This window comes from Scyliorhinus canicula, chromosome 1, assembly GCF_902713615.1.
Source record: "Scyliorhinus canicula chromosome 1, sScyCan1.1, whole genome shotgun sequence".
Taxonomy (NCBI): Eukaryota; Metazoa; Chordata; class Chondrichthyes; order Carcharhiniformes; family Scyliorhinidae; genus Scyliorhinus; species Scyliorhinus canicula.
In genome coordinates, this window is record NC_052146.1 from 26,115,303 (window position 1) to 26,130,886 (window position 15,584).

The 15,584-nt window shown below is 51.1% G+C and overlaps 1 protein-coding gene across 1 annotated transcript in view; it reads left to right on the forward strand.

Annotated features, from left to right (window-relative positions):
- Positions 1–15,584, forward strand: part of p2rx2 (purinergic receptor P2X, ligand-gated ion channel, 2) — a 130,752-nt gene that overhangs the window by 72,892 nt on the left and 42,276 nt on the right. The window contains exon 8 of the mRNA XM_038776363.1: positions 15,191–15,327. Coding sequence (XP_038632291.1) covers positions 15,191–15,327 — 137 coding nt within the window. The remainder of the gene's footprint in view (positions 1–15,190; positions 15,328–15,584) is intronic.

Consider the following 15,584-nt stretch of genomic DNA (forward strand, 5'->3'; position numbering starts at 1 on the left):
CTGGGTGCTTCTCACACAACTGTGCATGTGCGGCTCCTTTTTCAAGATGGCTGAAAATTAAAACTGCCGTTCGTTGCTGCAAGCCTACCTTGTTGTGAGTTTTGGCACCTCTTTTACCTTTTCTTCTTGTATGTGCCTCGCAGAATTCTTGGAATTTGTCCAGGATTGCCTGGAAGTCGCTCTTGTTTTGCCCCTTTGAGTATTTGAAGGGCTGGAAGATTTCAGCTGCTTCTGGACCCGCGATGGTAAGTAAAAGCTTTATTTTCTCTGCATCCGCCACGCCATCTAGGTCGGACGCTACCAGGTAGATCTCAAATCTCTGCCTGAACGCACGCCAGTTTTCACTGAGATTGCCTTGGTACCTGAGCTGCTGTGGAACCGGAATCTTGAACATCATCTTACCTGGGTGCCGTTGCTGGTTGTCACTGTTTGCTGAGTATTAACTATATGGATTTAAACGGGTCACTCCTGGGTACCATGTTTTGTTATGCTCTTGACGTAGCATAAGCTGCTTCCTTGATGTGCACTCTGACAAAGGAAGGTTCAGACTTGGAGATAGCTTTAACACATTTATTAAACTGTTAACGATTCTCCTACTTAGATTCAACTCTCCTGTTAATCCTGCTATAGCTACTCAGATAGATGAACCAGTCTGCTACAATCCACGTGGTGTGATGTGTTTCAAATCAACCCTGTGTCTGTACTCACTGAGTGTCTCCACTGGAAAGAGGAAGATCATGTGTGCTGTGTCCTTATATATGGGTTGGTGTAATGCCCCCCTGTGGTAGTGTCACCTCTGTGTGTATTGTGAATGCCCATTGGTCAAGTCCTAGCTTACTGGCCTATTGGTCATGTCTCTGGTGCTCCCTCTAGTGTCTAGCTAGTCTACGTGTATTTACATTAACCCCTTGTTTATTTACAGTGATGCATATCACCACACAAGCCACCGGTGAGAACATAGAACATAGAACATAACAGCGCAGTACAGGCCCTTCGGCCCACGATGTTGCACCGTCCTGTGAAACCCTTCTAAAGTCCCTCTACACTATTCCCTTATCGTCCATATGCCTATCCAATGACCATTTGAATGCCCTTAGTGTTGGCGAGTCCACTACTGTTGCAGGCAGGGCATTCCACGCCCTTACTACTCTCCGAGTAAAGAACCTACCTCTGACATCTGTCCTATATCTATCTCCCCTCAATTTAAAGCTATGTCCCCTCGTGCTGGACATCACCATCCGAGGAAAAAGGCTCTCGATGTCCACCCTATCTAATCCTCTGATCATCTTGTATGCCTCAATTAAGTCCCCTCTTAACCTTCTTCTCTCTAACGAAAACAGCCTCAAGTCCTTCGGCCTTTCCTCATAAGATCTTCCCTCCATACCAGGCAACATCCTTGCAAATCTCCTCTGTACCCTTTCCAATGCTTCCACATCCTTCCTATAATGAGGCGACCAGAACTGTACGCAATACTCCAAATGCGGCCGCACCAGAGTTTTGTACAACTGCAACATGACCTCATGGCTCCGAAACTCAATTCCTCTACCAATAAACTAACACAGGGAGAATGTGCAAACCCCACACGGACAGTGACCCAGAGCCGGGATCGAACCTGGGACCTTGGTGCCGTGAGGCAGCAGGGCTAACCCACTGTGCCACCGTGCTGCCCGATGATGCAGAGTTGAGGACCAAGTGAAATGTGTCAAAGTTCGCAAATGACACTAAGATGAGTGGTAGAGTAAAGTATGCAGAGGACAGTGAAAGTCTGCAGAGGTATATAGATAGTTTAAGTGAGTGGGCAAGGTCTGACAGGATATGCCAGATGGAGTACAATGTTGGTAAATGTGAGGTCATCCATTTTGGTAGGAATAACAGCAAAAAGGACTGTTATGTAGATGGTAAAAATTTGCAGCGTGTTGCTGTGCAGAGAGACCTGGGTGTCCTTGTATATGAATCGCAAAAAGTTGGTTTGCAAGTGCAGCAGGTAATTAAGAAGGCAAATGGAATTTTGTCCTTCATTGCCAGAGGGATGGAGATTAAAAACAAGGAGGTTATGTTGCAGCTGTATAGGGTGCTGGTGAGGTCGCACCTGGAGTATTGTGTACAGTTTTGGTCTCCTTACTTGAGAAAGAATATACTGGCACTGGAGGGGTTGCAGAGGAGATTGACAAAGTTGATACCGGAGTTGAGAGGATTGGCTTTTTAAAAATAAATTTAGTGTACCCAATTCATTTTTCGCCAATTAAGGGGAAATTTAGCATGTTCAATCTACCTGCCTTGCACATCTTTGGGTTGTGGGGACGAAACCCACGCAAACACAGGGAGAATGTGCAAACTCCACACGGACAGTGACTCAGAGCCGGGATCGAACCTGGGACCTCAGGGCCGTGAGGGAACAGGGCTGACCCACTGCGCCACCGTGCTGCCCGAGGATTGGCTTATTGAGGAAAGACTGAGTAGACTGGGACTAGACTCATTGGAATTTAGAAGAATGAGGGGAGATCTTACAGAAACATACATAATTATGATGGGAATAGTTAAGATAGAAGCAGGGAGGTTGTTTCCACTGACAAGTGAAACTAGAACTAGGGGGCATTGCCTCAAAATAAGGGGGAGCAGATTTAGGACTGAGTTGAGGAAGAATGTCTTCACCCAAAGGGGTGGGAATCTGTGGAGTTCCCTGCCCAGTTAAGCAGTTGAGGCGACCTCGTTGAATGTTTCTAAGGCAAAGATAGATTTTTGAACAGTAAAGGAATTAAGGGTTATGGTGAGTGGGCGGGTAAGTAGAGCGCAGTTCACAAGAAGATCAGCCATGATCGTAATGAATGGCGGAGCAGGCTTGAGGGACCAGATGGCCTACTCTTACTCGCGTGAAAGAGAGGGTGCCTGTGTGTGTGAGAGTGACTGTGTGTGTGCCTGAGAGAGAGTGACTGTGTGCGTGAGAGAGTGACTGTGTGTGCACAAGAAAGAGAGTGACTGTGTGTGCGTGAGAGAGAGATTTGATTTGATCTGATTTGATTTATTATTGTCACATGTATTAGTATACAGTGAAAAGTATTGTTTCTTGCATGCTGTACAAACAATGCATACCGTACATAGGGAAGGAAGGAGAAACTGCAGAATATACAGTTATAGCAAGGTGTAGAGAAAAGATCAACTTAATATGAGGTAGGTCCATTCAAAAGTCTGATGGCAGTAGGGAAGAAGCTGTTCTTAAATCGGTTGGCACGTGATCTCAAACTTTGGTATCTTTTTCCTGACGGAAGAAGGTGGAAGAGAGTACGTCCGGGGTGCGTGGGGTCCTTAATTATGCTGGCTGCCTTTCTGAGGCAGTGGGAATTATAGATAGAGTTAATGGATGGGAGGCTGGTTTGTGTGATGGACTGGGCTACATTCACGATCTTTTGTAGTTTCCTGCGGTCTTGGGCAGAGCAGGCTCCATACCAAGCTGTGATACAACCAGAAAGAATGCTTTCTATGGTGCATCTGTAGAAGTTGGTGAGGGTCGTAGCTGACATGCCAAATTTCCTTAGTCTTCTGAGAAAGTAGAGTCGTTGGTGGGCTTTCTTAACTATAGTGTCGGCATGGGGGGACCAGGACTGCCTGTTGGTGATCTGTACACCTAAAAAATTGAAGCTCTCGACCCTATCTACTTCGTGTTGAATGTTAGTGAGAGTGCAGGTGAGGGGAAATGACTGAATGTCTGGATGACTTTCAGTTGTGCAATGTAAGGGAAACGCACATGATGTTTATCCCGACGATCCTTTTTACAAGTTCTTAATACGTCGGTATATCGTTTTTTGCTGCCTCAAAAAATTAATTTAAACACTCCAGGAGCAAATATTTAAAATATGCCCAAGAATTTAAAATAGGCCAGAAGATATTCAATGATACAGATACCCCTGCAGAAACAGCGACAGCCAAGGTGGCTGCCAGCTCCCCCATACTTCTAAAAACCGAAACACTGAGCAACATTCTGGCCACTGAGCTCAACAGATCCCAATGAAGTTTGGCTCTGGAGCCGAAAGATTAATTGGAAGAATCTGATTCACTCCTCCCTCAAGACCTTTAGTTTAACTGTCAACTCGCACACCAGTACCCTTACTGGCATCGAATTGCCCCCTTTGGACCACAGTAACAGGATCTGTAAACTGGAGTCCAGGTTGACTGCAGCGATTAAGGAGGGGCAAAGTCAATGACCTGGATAACTGATCTAGATGACATAACTTACGTTGGTCCACCAGACGGGACTGAAGGTCGATCCTCAACACAGTTTATGTCAGAATTATTCAAAAATGATTTGGGGAACAAATTCCCTAAACCCCCGGAGCCCGACTGAGCCCACCATACCTTTTGGCCAAACCTCGCCCTGGTGACCCCCCCCCCCCCCCCCCCCCCCCCCCCCCCCCCCCCCCCCCCCCCCCCCCCCCCCCCCCCGCCACTATAGTCCAGTTCTATTGGTACAAAGATAAGAAATTATTTTTCGGCGGGCAAAGGAGCACCACAATGTTAATTATCAATGCTACTCAATCAGGATCTACCGAGACAGAAGTGCAGACCTGGCAAGGAAGCATGCAGCATAATGTGACCGTCAATTCAACCAGAGACACGAGTTGGAGTAAACTGTGGTTTTAATCGGCTTACAACTGAGCCTGCCTGCGACTATGCTGAACTGAAGGTGGACTCGCAGGACCGCAGCACTTATACTTCCTGAAGAAGGTGGAGCCGAGGGCGGAGCCCTGTACATGCTCGTCATCTCCCCCTGTGGGCAGAGCCGTGCAACAGCTCACAGATGAAGCCCACAGGAACACAGTAATGTACAGTGTGAATTATAGTGGTTACACATTCATCACATTCACCCCCTGTTAAGAAAATCAAGTCTGGCGGGGGTGAGGTGTCTACACGTTCAGTCGGTCCGGCGCCCAAATTGTGCGCAGCGACCGACGAAGTACCGGTGTTGCTGCCGTCTCGGATGGCTGTGGAAGGATGTTCGGTGCGGGTCCAGGGGTGGTTACTCCGGGGATGGTACTCATTACTCCGGGGATGGTTCTTCCTGAGCTTCGTTCCTGCGAACCAGTGTGTAGGGCGGAAGGGAGCGCGGGAAGCAAATAGGCGCAGGGGCGCAGGGAATGGGAAGTTAGGTGGGGTGTAGTGTGGGAGATACATCGGCGGTAGTGGTAATAGAGCCTGCGGGTACCAGGTCCCGGAGGTAAACGGTGTCCTGTCGGCCATCAGGATGTTCAATGAACGCGTAGTGGGGGTTCAAGTGTAGCAGTTGGACCCTCTCTACCAGGGTGTCGGTCTTATGTGTCCGAACGTGTTTTCGGAGGATGACAGGGCCTGGTGTCCTCAACCAGGGTGGAAGCGAGACCCCCATAGTAGTTCCCCTAGGGTAGGCAAATAGGCGATCATGAGGAGTCTGATTCGTAGCCGTACAAAGGAGGGACCTAATAGCATGGAGCGCATCGGGGAGGACCTCCTGCCAGTGGGAGGTCGGGAGATTCCTGGACTGTAGGGTCAGTAGGACGGTCTTCTAGACCATCGCGTTCTCCCTCTACACCTGCCCGTTCCCCCTGGGGTTATAGCTGGTAGTCCTGCTCGAGGCAATGCCCGTACTGAGCAGGTACTGACGCAGTTCGTCACTCATGAAGGACGAACCCCTGTCGCTGTGGACATAGTTAGGGAAACCGAACAGGGTGAAGACATTGTGCAGGGCTCTGATGACTGTTTGGGAGGTAATTTCGGGGCATGGGATGGCAAACGGGAAACGGGAGAATTCATCTATGGCGTTGAGGAAATAAATGTTGCGATTAGTTGAAGGAAGGGGCCCTTTGAAACCGATGCTCAGGCTTTCAAAGGGCCGGGACGCCTTTACCAGGTGGGCCTTGTCTGGTCTGTAGAAGTGTGGTTTACACTCCGCGCAGATCGAGCAATTCCTGGTGACGGCTTTAACCTCTTCAGGGGAGAAGGGCAGGTTGCGGGCCTTGATGTAGCCGGGTGACCCCTGGATGGCAGAGGTCATTGTGGATCGCCTGAAGACAGTCGTCTTGCGCACTGGCGCATGTGCCGCGGGACAGGTCATCTGGGGGCTCATTGAGCTTCCCAGGACGATATACGATATCGTAATTGTAGGTGGAGAGTTCGATCCTCCACCTCAAGATCTTGTCATTTTTTATCTTGCTCCGCTGAGAATTGTCAAACATGAAGGGAACCGATCTTTGTTCGGTGATGAGGGTAAACCTCCTACCTGTGAGGTAGTGCCTCCAGTGCTGCATGGCTTGCACAATGGCTTGGGCTTCTTTTTCGACTGAGGAGTGTCGAAGTTCGGAAGAGGAGAGGGTTCGGGAGAAGAACGCTACTGGCCTGCCTGCCTGGTTCAGAGTGACAGCGAGAACGACCTCTGTGGCGTCGCTCTCCACCTGGAACGGGACGGACTCGTCTATTGCACTCATGGCGGCCTTAGCGATGTCTGCCTTGATGCAGTCAAAGGTCTGGCGAGCCTCAGCTGACAGTGGGAAGAGGGTGGCCTTAAATAGTGGGCGGGCTTTGACCGCATACTGGGGGACCCACTGGGCATAGTACGGAAAAAATCCGAGGCACCTCTTGAGGGCCTTGGGACAGTGAGGGAGAGGGAGTTGTAAGTTGCATACGGTCAGGGTCGGGTCCTAGGATTCCGTTTTCCACGACGTAGCCGAGGATGGCCAGTCTGGTGGTGCGGAAAACGCATTTCTCCTTATTATAGGTGAGGTCGAGCTTTTGGGTGGTTTGGAGAAATCGGTGGAGATTGGCATTGTGGTCCTGCTGATCATGGCCGCAGATGGTGACATTATCCAAGTACGGGAAAGTGGCCCGCAGCCCATACTGACCCACCATTTGGTCCATTGCTCTTTGGAACACCGACACCCCGTTTGTGACGCCAAAGGGAAGCCGGAGGAAATGGAAAAGACGGCCGTCTGCCTCGAACGCTGTGTAGTGGCGGTCCTCCGGGCGGATTGGGAGCTGATGGTATGCAGACTTCAGATCCACCGTGGAGAACATGCGGTACTGTGTGATCTGGTTTACCATATCCGCAATCCGGGGGAGGGGGTACGCATGAAATGAAAAAATGAAAATCACTTATTGTCACGAGTAGGCTTCCAATGAAGTTACTGTGAAAAGCCCCTAGTCGCCACATTCCGGAACCTGTTCGGGGAGGCTGTTACGGGAATTGAACCGTGCTGCTGGCTTGCCTTGGTCTGCTTTCAAAGCCAGCGATTTAGCCCTGCGAGCTAAACAGTCTCGTGAAAAATGAAAATCGCTTATTGTCACGAGTAGGCTTCAATGAAGTTACTGTGAAAAGCCCCTAGTCGCCACATTCCGGCGCCTGTCCGGGGAGGCTGGTACGGGAATCGAACCATGCTGCTGGCCTGCCTTGGTCTGCTTTCAAAGCCAGCGATTTAGCCGAGTGAGCTAAACCAGCCCCCTGAATCGGCGTGAATCGGTTAATGGTCTGGCTGTAATCAACCACCATCCGGAGCTTTTCCCTGGATTTGACAACCACTACCTGAGCTCTCCAGGGGCTGTTACTGGCCTCTATGACTCCTTCACCCAATAGACACCGGACTTCAGCTCTGATGAACACCCTGTCCTGCAGACTATACCTCTTGCTATGAGTGGCCACTGGCTTGCAGTTGGTGGTGAGGTTAGCCAAGAATGAGGAGGGGTCGACTTTCAGGGTTGCTAAGCTGCATATAGTGAGTGGGGGCAGGGGCCCGCCGAAGCTGAGTGTGAGGCTCCTGAGGTTACACTGGAAATCCAGTCCTAGGAAGAGCGGGGCACAGAGGTCTGGGAGCACGAACAATTTGAAATTCGTGTAACTAGCGCCTTGTATCGTTAGTCGCTGAGGTGCGCCCTTGTATTTGGACTGAGTGCAACCCCGAGGCGAGAGAGTTTGCTAGCCGCGTTGGGAATACCAGGAGCGAACAGCGCCTTACCAGGTCCGGGTGAACGAAGCTCTCGGTGCTTCCGTAGTCGTAGAGGCACGGTGTCTCGTGGCCGTTGATCCTGACGGCCATCATGGAGCTGTTGAGGTGCTTGGACCGCGACTGGTCCAAGGTGACAGCGCTGAGTTGAGGTTAGACGGCGGCATGGTCGGCGGTGCTGGAGTGGCCCTGCGATGACTGTTCGAGTTGGGTAGTGGGTGATGGCCAAGATGGCGGCCCCCGTTGATCGCACATGGTGGGCGGCGAGGAAGATGACATCCAAGATGGCGGCCCCCATGGATCGCACATGTTGTGCGGAGGCGGAGGCGGCAGACATGCTGCCACGTTACGGGGTCTGCGAGCCTGAGAGTCAGAGGAGCGAGTGTTCGAGTTGGGGTTCGAGTTTTTAGATTTGGCCAGGCAGACCTTAGCAAAGTGCCCTTTTTGCCCGCAGCTGCTGCAGGTCGCGTTACGGGCCGGGCATTGCTGTCGGGGGTGTTGGGGCTGGCCGCAAAAATGGCACAGTAGTCCTCCGTGGTGGATGGGTGGCTGTGCGGCGCAGGCCTGGGGCAGTCTTTGGTCGGGGGTCCACGATGGGGTCGCGTGATTGGCCGGGAATGCAGTTAGGCTTTGGAAAGCGACCTCTAATGAGGTTGCACGTTTTACCATGTCCTCCAGGTCTTGGGACCCTTTCTCAAGAAGACGCTGCCGCACATATTTCGATCGGACCCCCGCAACGTACACATCACGGACGGCGAGTTCCATGTGCTGAGAGGCTGTCACGGCCTGGAAGTTACAGTCGCGTGCTAGGGCTTTGAGGTCGCGTAGATAGTCCTCTAGCGACTCCCCAGGACGCTGGTGACGGGTCGTAAAGATGTGTCGCGCGTAGACTTCGTTCACGGGCCGCACATACAGGCAGTCGAGCATTGCAAGGGCCTCAGTATAAGAGTCAGCTTCAATAAGTTGAGTAGAAATACAAAGGCTCACCCTTGCATGGAGGAGACTGAGTTTCTGTTAATCTGTAACAGAGGAGGTCGTCGACGCAGCCAGGTAGGCCTTGAAGCACCGAAGCCAATGCAGAAAAATTTCCTTTGCTTCTGCGGCCTGTGGATCGAGTTCCAGTCGGTCAGGTTTGAGGACTGATTCCAAAGTAGTTCTTTAAGCCAATTAAATTGATGCGACCATGAATTCAACCAGAGGCAAGAGTTGGAGTAAAGTGTGGCTTTAATCGGCTTACAACTGAGCCTGCCTGTGACTGTGCTGAACTGAAGGCAGGCTCGCAGGACCGCAGCACTTATACTTCCTGCTTGGGGCGGAGCCAAGGGCGGAGTCCTGTACATGCTCCTTATCTCCCCCTGTGGGCAGAGCCATGCAACGGCTCACAGATGGAGCCCACAGGGACACAGTAATGTACAGTGTGAATTATAGTGTTTACACATTCACCACACAGCATTTAACAAATCAAAGTCCACGCTGCACAAGAAGGGAATTTGCTTTTTTCACCCTGTCCCTTAACGGACATGCTGGGTGGGATTCTCCCTTTTGGACTTTGGACCAACTCTGGACTTTTTCCGCGAAAGTCCAGGGTGATTCTCCGTTTTCCAAGATGGCGGCCCCCATGGATCGCACATGTTGTGCGGAGGCGGAGGCGGCAGACACGCTGCCACGTTACGGGGTCTGCGAGCCTGAGAGTCAGAGGAGCGAGTGTTCGAGTTGGGGTTCGAGTTTTTAGATTTGGCCAGGCAGACCTTAGCGAAGTGCCCTTTTCGCCCGCAGCTGCTGCAGGTCGCTTTGCGGGCCAAAATAGATTCGGTTTTTAGATGTTGTCGCACATGATCCATGAATTATAGTGGTTATACATTCACCACACAGCATTTAACAAATCAAAGTCCACGCTGCACAAGAAGGGAATTTGCTTTATTCACCCTGTCCCTTAACGGACATGCTGGGTGGGATTCTCCCTTTTGGACTTTGGACCAACTCTGGACTTTTTCCGCGAAAGTCCAGGGTGATTCTCCGTTTTCCAAGATGGCGACCCCAGTTGATCGCACGTGGTGGGCGGCGAGGAAGATGGCATCCAAGATGGCAGCCCCCATGAATCGCACGTGGCCGGCCGCGTTGGGGAGAATGGCCAAGATGGCTGCCATGTGAGTCGCACATGTTGTGCGGATCACTCCGTTTTCCAGGGGGCTAGCAGGGCCCCGGTGTGCGTCCTGCTGCTCAGGTGCCGGCGGGGCCCTGCTGTCCAGACCACGCGGCTCTACATGCGCACGGCAGCCGCAAGCGGGTCCGCACATGCGTGGGCACCGCCAACGTGGCAGAGCCACACAGCGGGCCCGCGCGGAGGAAGTTAGGTCCCCCCAGATCACGATAGCCCGCCGATTGGTGGCCCCCGATCACAGGCCTGGCCACCGCTGAGGCCCACCCCTCTGGAGTCAGATTCCCCTCCTCCCCCCCCCCCCCCCAACCAGAACTGTGGAGAATTGCCACGGGGGCCTGCTCCAACGGCCCCTGACTGGTGTTACAACGACCGCGCACGCGCAACTGCGGGTCTGCAGAGAATCGCGGAAGCACCGTCGCATCGGACCGGAGAATACCGCCCCCTATCTGTAGATGTGGACGTCTCAGGGAGTATGCCGCGCGCTCTATCTACCACCTGAGGCCATTGCCAGAGGCCCATCCCGCTTATCTCCGCCCCAAACCGGCCGAATTCCAGACGGCGTGGACCTAATCTGGTCGTGCCATTCGGGAAACTCCCGAGGTGGCTGTGGACTCAGTCCGTGGCCACCACAGTCAAGGGCGGGCCGATTGGCGGGCGGAGGGGGGGGGCCTCATTCGAGTCTGGGATTTTTTTGTGCTGGCGGTCCAGGTCGGGCGAGCAGCCGATCGGGGGCACTATTTTTACAGTCCAGGTCCGCGGTCTGAGTCCACCACGGAGCACGGGGCAGCCGCTGTAGGCTGCCGCAGTGCGCATGCACGGTCTCTGACCTGGAAGTGCAGGGGGTCGTATCGGCAGCTGGAGCTGCGAGCTCCACGACAACTGTCTGCTAGCCCCCTGCAAGGCAGTGAATCTGTGGCCTTTGGACGCCACAGTAAAAGACCACAGTTTTTACAACGGCGTGGGGACACAGTCCCGAAAACGGAGAATCCAGCCCAGTGTGTGTGGGGTGAATGTGAAAGATTGAGTGCGTAGGAATGAGTTGGCCTTAGACCCAGTCTCAGATTTCTCACTCAGCATCACAAACCAAGCCATTCACATGCACATGCTCACACTGACCCGCTCACACGCTGGCCAATTTTAGTACATATATTTTAACTTAACAATTTCTTGCATTTGCATTGCCTTACTTTTACTCAGAAATCATTTATTTTCTTAAAACCTCAACTTTTTTTGGAAATTCAGTTTATTGTTCTGCCAATCGTCACCATTCCAAAATGTTCCCATGTTGACTGAGGATGATGTACAAAAGTGCCCCACTTAACCCCTGCGAGAACATAATAATAATCTTCATTAATGTCACAAGTAGGCTGACATTAACACTGCAATGAAGTTACTGTGAAAATCCCCTAGTCGCCACATTCCGGCGACTGTTCGGGTACAAAGAGGAAGAATTCAGAATGTTCAATTCTCCTAACAGCACAACTTTCAGGACTTGTGGGAGGAAACCGGAGCACCCGGAGGAAGCCCCTGCAGACACAGGGAGAACGTGCAGACTCTGCACAGACAGTGACCCAAGCGGGAATCGAACCCGTGTCCCTGGTGCTGCGAAGCAGATGTGCTAACCACTGTGATACCATGCCTCCACATACCCACAACTCTTGTTTAACCTCCCTCTCTGGCCTCTCAATTGGACCCCAAATCTCTCCCTCCCCCCACCTCACACCCACAATCCAGCAGTGTTGGATTCTGCCAGCCAGACCCATCCAAAGTCCCAGATTTGGGGTGCGATTCAGTGGCCTTGTTGCGCTCGAGCGAGTGCGCGACGAGATCGGTGAATAGTTCAGAGAGGCCAAAAACGAGAACCCCGCCGGGTGCCAAACCATTCGCGATGCAACCGGCCCACTCCCATAGGTGAAATCTGGATCCTGCCATAGCACGGCAAGAAACCAATAATCACCACTTAAACCTGATTTCCACACAATTAAAGGGACCACCCTATGTCCAACAGCCTCCCGTGATCCAATCGCTTTCCCAGAAAGTGATCACCTGGGCACCGATTCCTTTTGAAAAACATGAACCTGGTGGAAGGGTTGCTGCAGGGACCCAAGGAGGTGAGTAGCCATCTTCATTCACAGGCAATGAGCCCGAGGGCACTGGGGTTGCTGTCCTCTGGAGCTTGGAAGGGGTATCGGGGGGGGGGGGGGGGGGGCTGGGGGAAACCGGGGACGTCCAGCCTCGGTTAGGGTGGGCCATTATGGGGCTATCAGAGTCGGTTTGGGGGCAACCAAGCGCGGGTCTGCCACGCCAAACCCCTGGATCATGTGTACCCTTTCTGGTGGCAACCCTAGTCTTTGCCTGTCTGCCCCACTGACTACCCTTAACTCCCACTGACCATGGAGGCCTCTGGCCATGTGGCTGAAGGTTATTGATAACAGGGAATTGGCAGGTGGTTAACCAGGCACACATGACGGCAGAGAGAATTAGTAAGTTTTTTGGGGTAGAAGACAGTTGTATGAGGTGCAAGGGCAGCCCTGCAAACAATGTCCACATGTTTTGGGCATGCCGGAGCTGAGAGAGTTCTGGCAGGGGTTTGCGAGGGCAATGTCCAAGGTGTTTAACACACGGGTGATGCCGAGTCCAGAGATAGCGATCTTTGGAGTGTCCGAAGACCCGGGAGTGTAGGGGGCGAAAGAGGCCGACGTCTTGGCCTTTGCCTCCCTAGAAGCCCGGAGACGGATTTTATTAATGTGGAGGGGCTCGAAGCCCCCGAGTGTAGAGACTTGGGTTAATGACATGGCTGGGTTTCTCAGCCTCTGGAAAATAAAGATTGCCTTAAGACGGTCTACGCTAGGGTTGTCTCGGAGGTGGTAGCCGTTCGTCGACTTTCTCAGGGAAAATTAAAATGTCAGCAGCAGCAACAATCTGGTGGGGGGGGGGGAGTGCTTCATTGGGATGGTGTGGAAAGACTGTGTCATGTGGGGTAATGTCTATTTAATTGTTATTGTATATTCTCTTTTTGCACTATGTTAATGTTCACTCTATTTTGTTTTGTTATGGTTACTACTGTTTTATTATGAAAAATTCTGCAAAATCTTAACAAAAATACTTTTTACAAAATAAAACAACAGGGAATTGGCAATCATAGTTAAGTAAACACTTCACACATCCCAAGTGGATTCCTGTGGATAGGCAGCATATGGCTAGGCTATTGCCTAGCCTCCCAATCAGACTATGATGCCTGGAAATTGCGCCTGAACACTGCAGGAGGCAACACCACAGATGCAGCAGCCAACATCCGAACACCAGGGGATGGGCCCCAACCCCGGGGAAATGTCTGCGGCCGAAGGATGGAACATAGAACATACAGTGCAGAAGGAGGCCATTCGGCCCATCAAGTCTGCACAAACCCACTTAATCCCACATTTCCACCCTTTCCCCGTAATCCAATAAACCTTCCTATCCTTTTTGGACACTAAGGGCAATTTATCATGGCCAATCCACCTAACCTGCACATCTTTGGACTGTGGGAAGAAACCGGAGCACCCGGAGGAAACCCACGCAGACAAGGGGAGAAAGTGCAGGCTCTGCACAGACAGTGACCCAGCAGGGAATCGAACCAGGGACCCTGGCGCTGTGAAGCCACAGTGCTAGCCACTTGTGCTAACCTGCTGCCCAAAGAGCTAACGTTTCGCGTCCAATAACTCTTTGTCAAAGCTTTTAATTGAATGTCTCACTTTCAGAGGGCATTTAAAGGTCAACCACTTTGTTGTGGATTTGGAGTCATATGGGGGCCAGAGCAGGTAAGGATAGCAAATTCCTGAACCAGATGCGGCTTTTACAGCAATTGATCTATTTAATTCCAGATTTTTATTGAATTTAAATTCTATCATCTGCCATAGAGGGATTTGAATCTGGGTCCTCAGAGTATTACCTCAAGCAGCTGGATTACTAATCCAGCAACAATACCATACACCACTTGTCCCCATGGGTGAATGGGGCAGCCCAGTTGCATACTGGTTAGCACAGCTGCTTCACAGTTCCAGGGACCCAGGTTCGATTCCCCGCTTGGTCATTCTCTGTGCAGAGTCTGCACGATCTCCCCGTGTGTGCGTGGGTTTCCTGCAGGTGCTCCAGTTTCCTCCCACAGTCCAACGATGTGCAGGTTAAGTGGATTGGCTATTCTAAATTCCCTTTAGTGTCCAAAATGGTGAGGTGGGGTTCCTGTTACCGGGATATAGGGGATAGGGTGGAGGCGTGGGGCTTAAGCTGGGTGCTCTTTCCAAGGACCAATTAATGTTTGATTACGGTGCCAGCCTTGCCAGCCGAACTCTGGCTAGCTTGCGGCAGTTCTCACTGGCTATCACACTTGGAAACTTTTTCATTGAATCACACCCTTTCTCTTTCATCTGGGCTTCATCAGTCAACTACCTCGGGGACTGCCTGTAATACCAACCATGGCCACCGCTTAATCCTAGCACTGCTGGGCCTACAAGAGCTTCAGACAAACTGATTGGCCGGCAGCTTTCTGGGTGAAACCTCCGACCAGGCACAGGTGGAAGTCGCACTCTGAAACAATTACTACTCCCAATGTATATCACTGTGGAGCAGCCAGGTTCAGATGGGCAAGCTGACTTTTTGGTGGTGGTGGTTGTGGTATGGGTGGAGGGGGGTTGGGTGGTGGAAATATGGTGCCCATAAAACTCAGTTGTTTTAAAAGCATAAGAAAGAATGGAATAACAAAAGGTCATTTGGAATGTTGATGCCACTCACTTGAAGACTAAGTAGACCACGTGCAATCTATTCTATGGGTTCTAGTGCATTCACCGTAATCTCCTGAGGAATGTTTTGTACATATACTTTCTAATCATCAAAAAAAATCAACCAAAACTCCAAAGTTTGCATCAATTTTTACATTTTAAAAATGCACTTTGGTTTCCTATCCTTCAGACAGGTCCTTGGGCCTCGGTCTAAACAGCACAAAATAGTTGGAATTTAGTGAAGGATCTGTACTTTGTGTCTCTAGTGGTGCACTGATTCTCATCCTGTCCTTTGTTTCTATATTATACAGGGAGGAATACTGGGAGTAATTATAAGCTGGAACTGTGACCTGGATAAGGCAGCTTCAGAATGTAAACCTCATTATTCCTTCAGGAGGCTCGATTCTAAATCCCAAGATAGCAAGGCTTCCTTTGGGTATAATTTCAGGTAGTGCATCCATTGTTTTTGGTCATTTGTGTCAGCGAAATCACAGGTGTTATGAAAGGATTCTTTTTAAGATTGGGAAGCCGAGGCAAATGAACCAGAATGCATAATGGGGGACACTAAAGTTTGGGGGGGAAAAAATGAAGGAAAAGACAAAGTTAATCAAGAAGCAAGTTTGGTTTTTAAAAGCCTCTCTACTTTATGGTTAAGATGTAGGATGGAGTATTTGGAACTTGGGAAGGCGGAGAGGAGAAAAAATT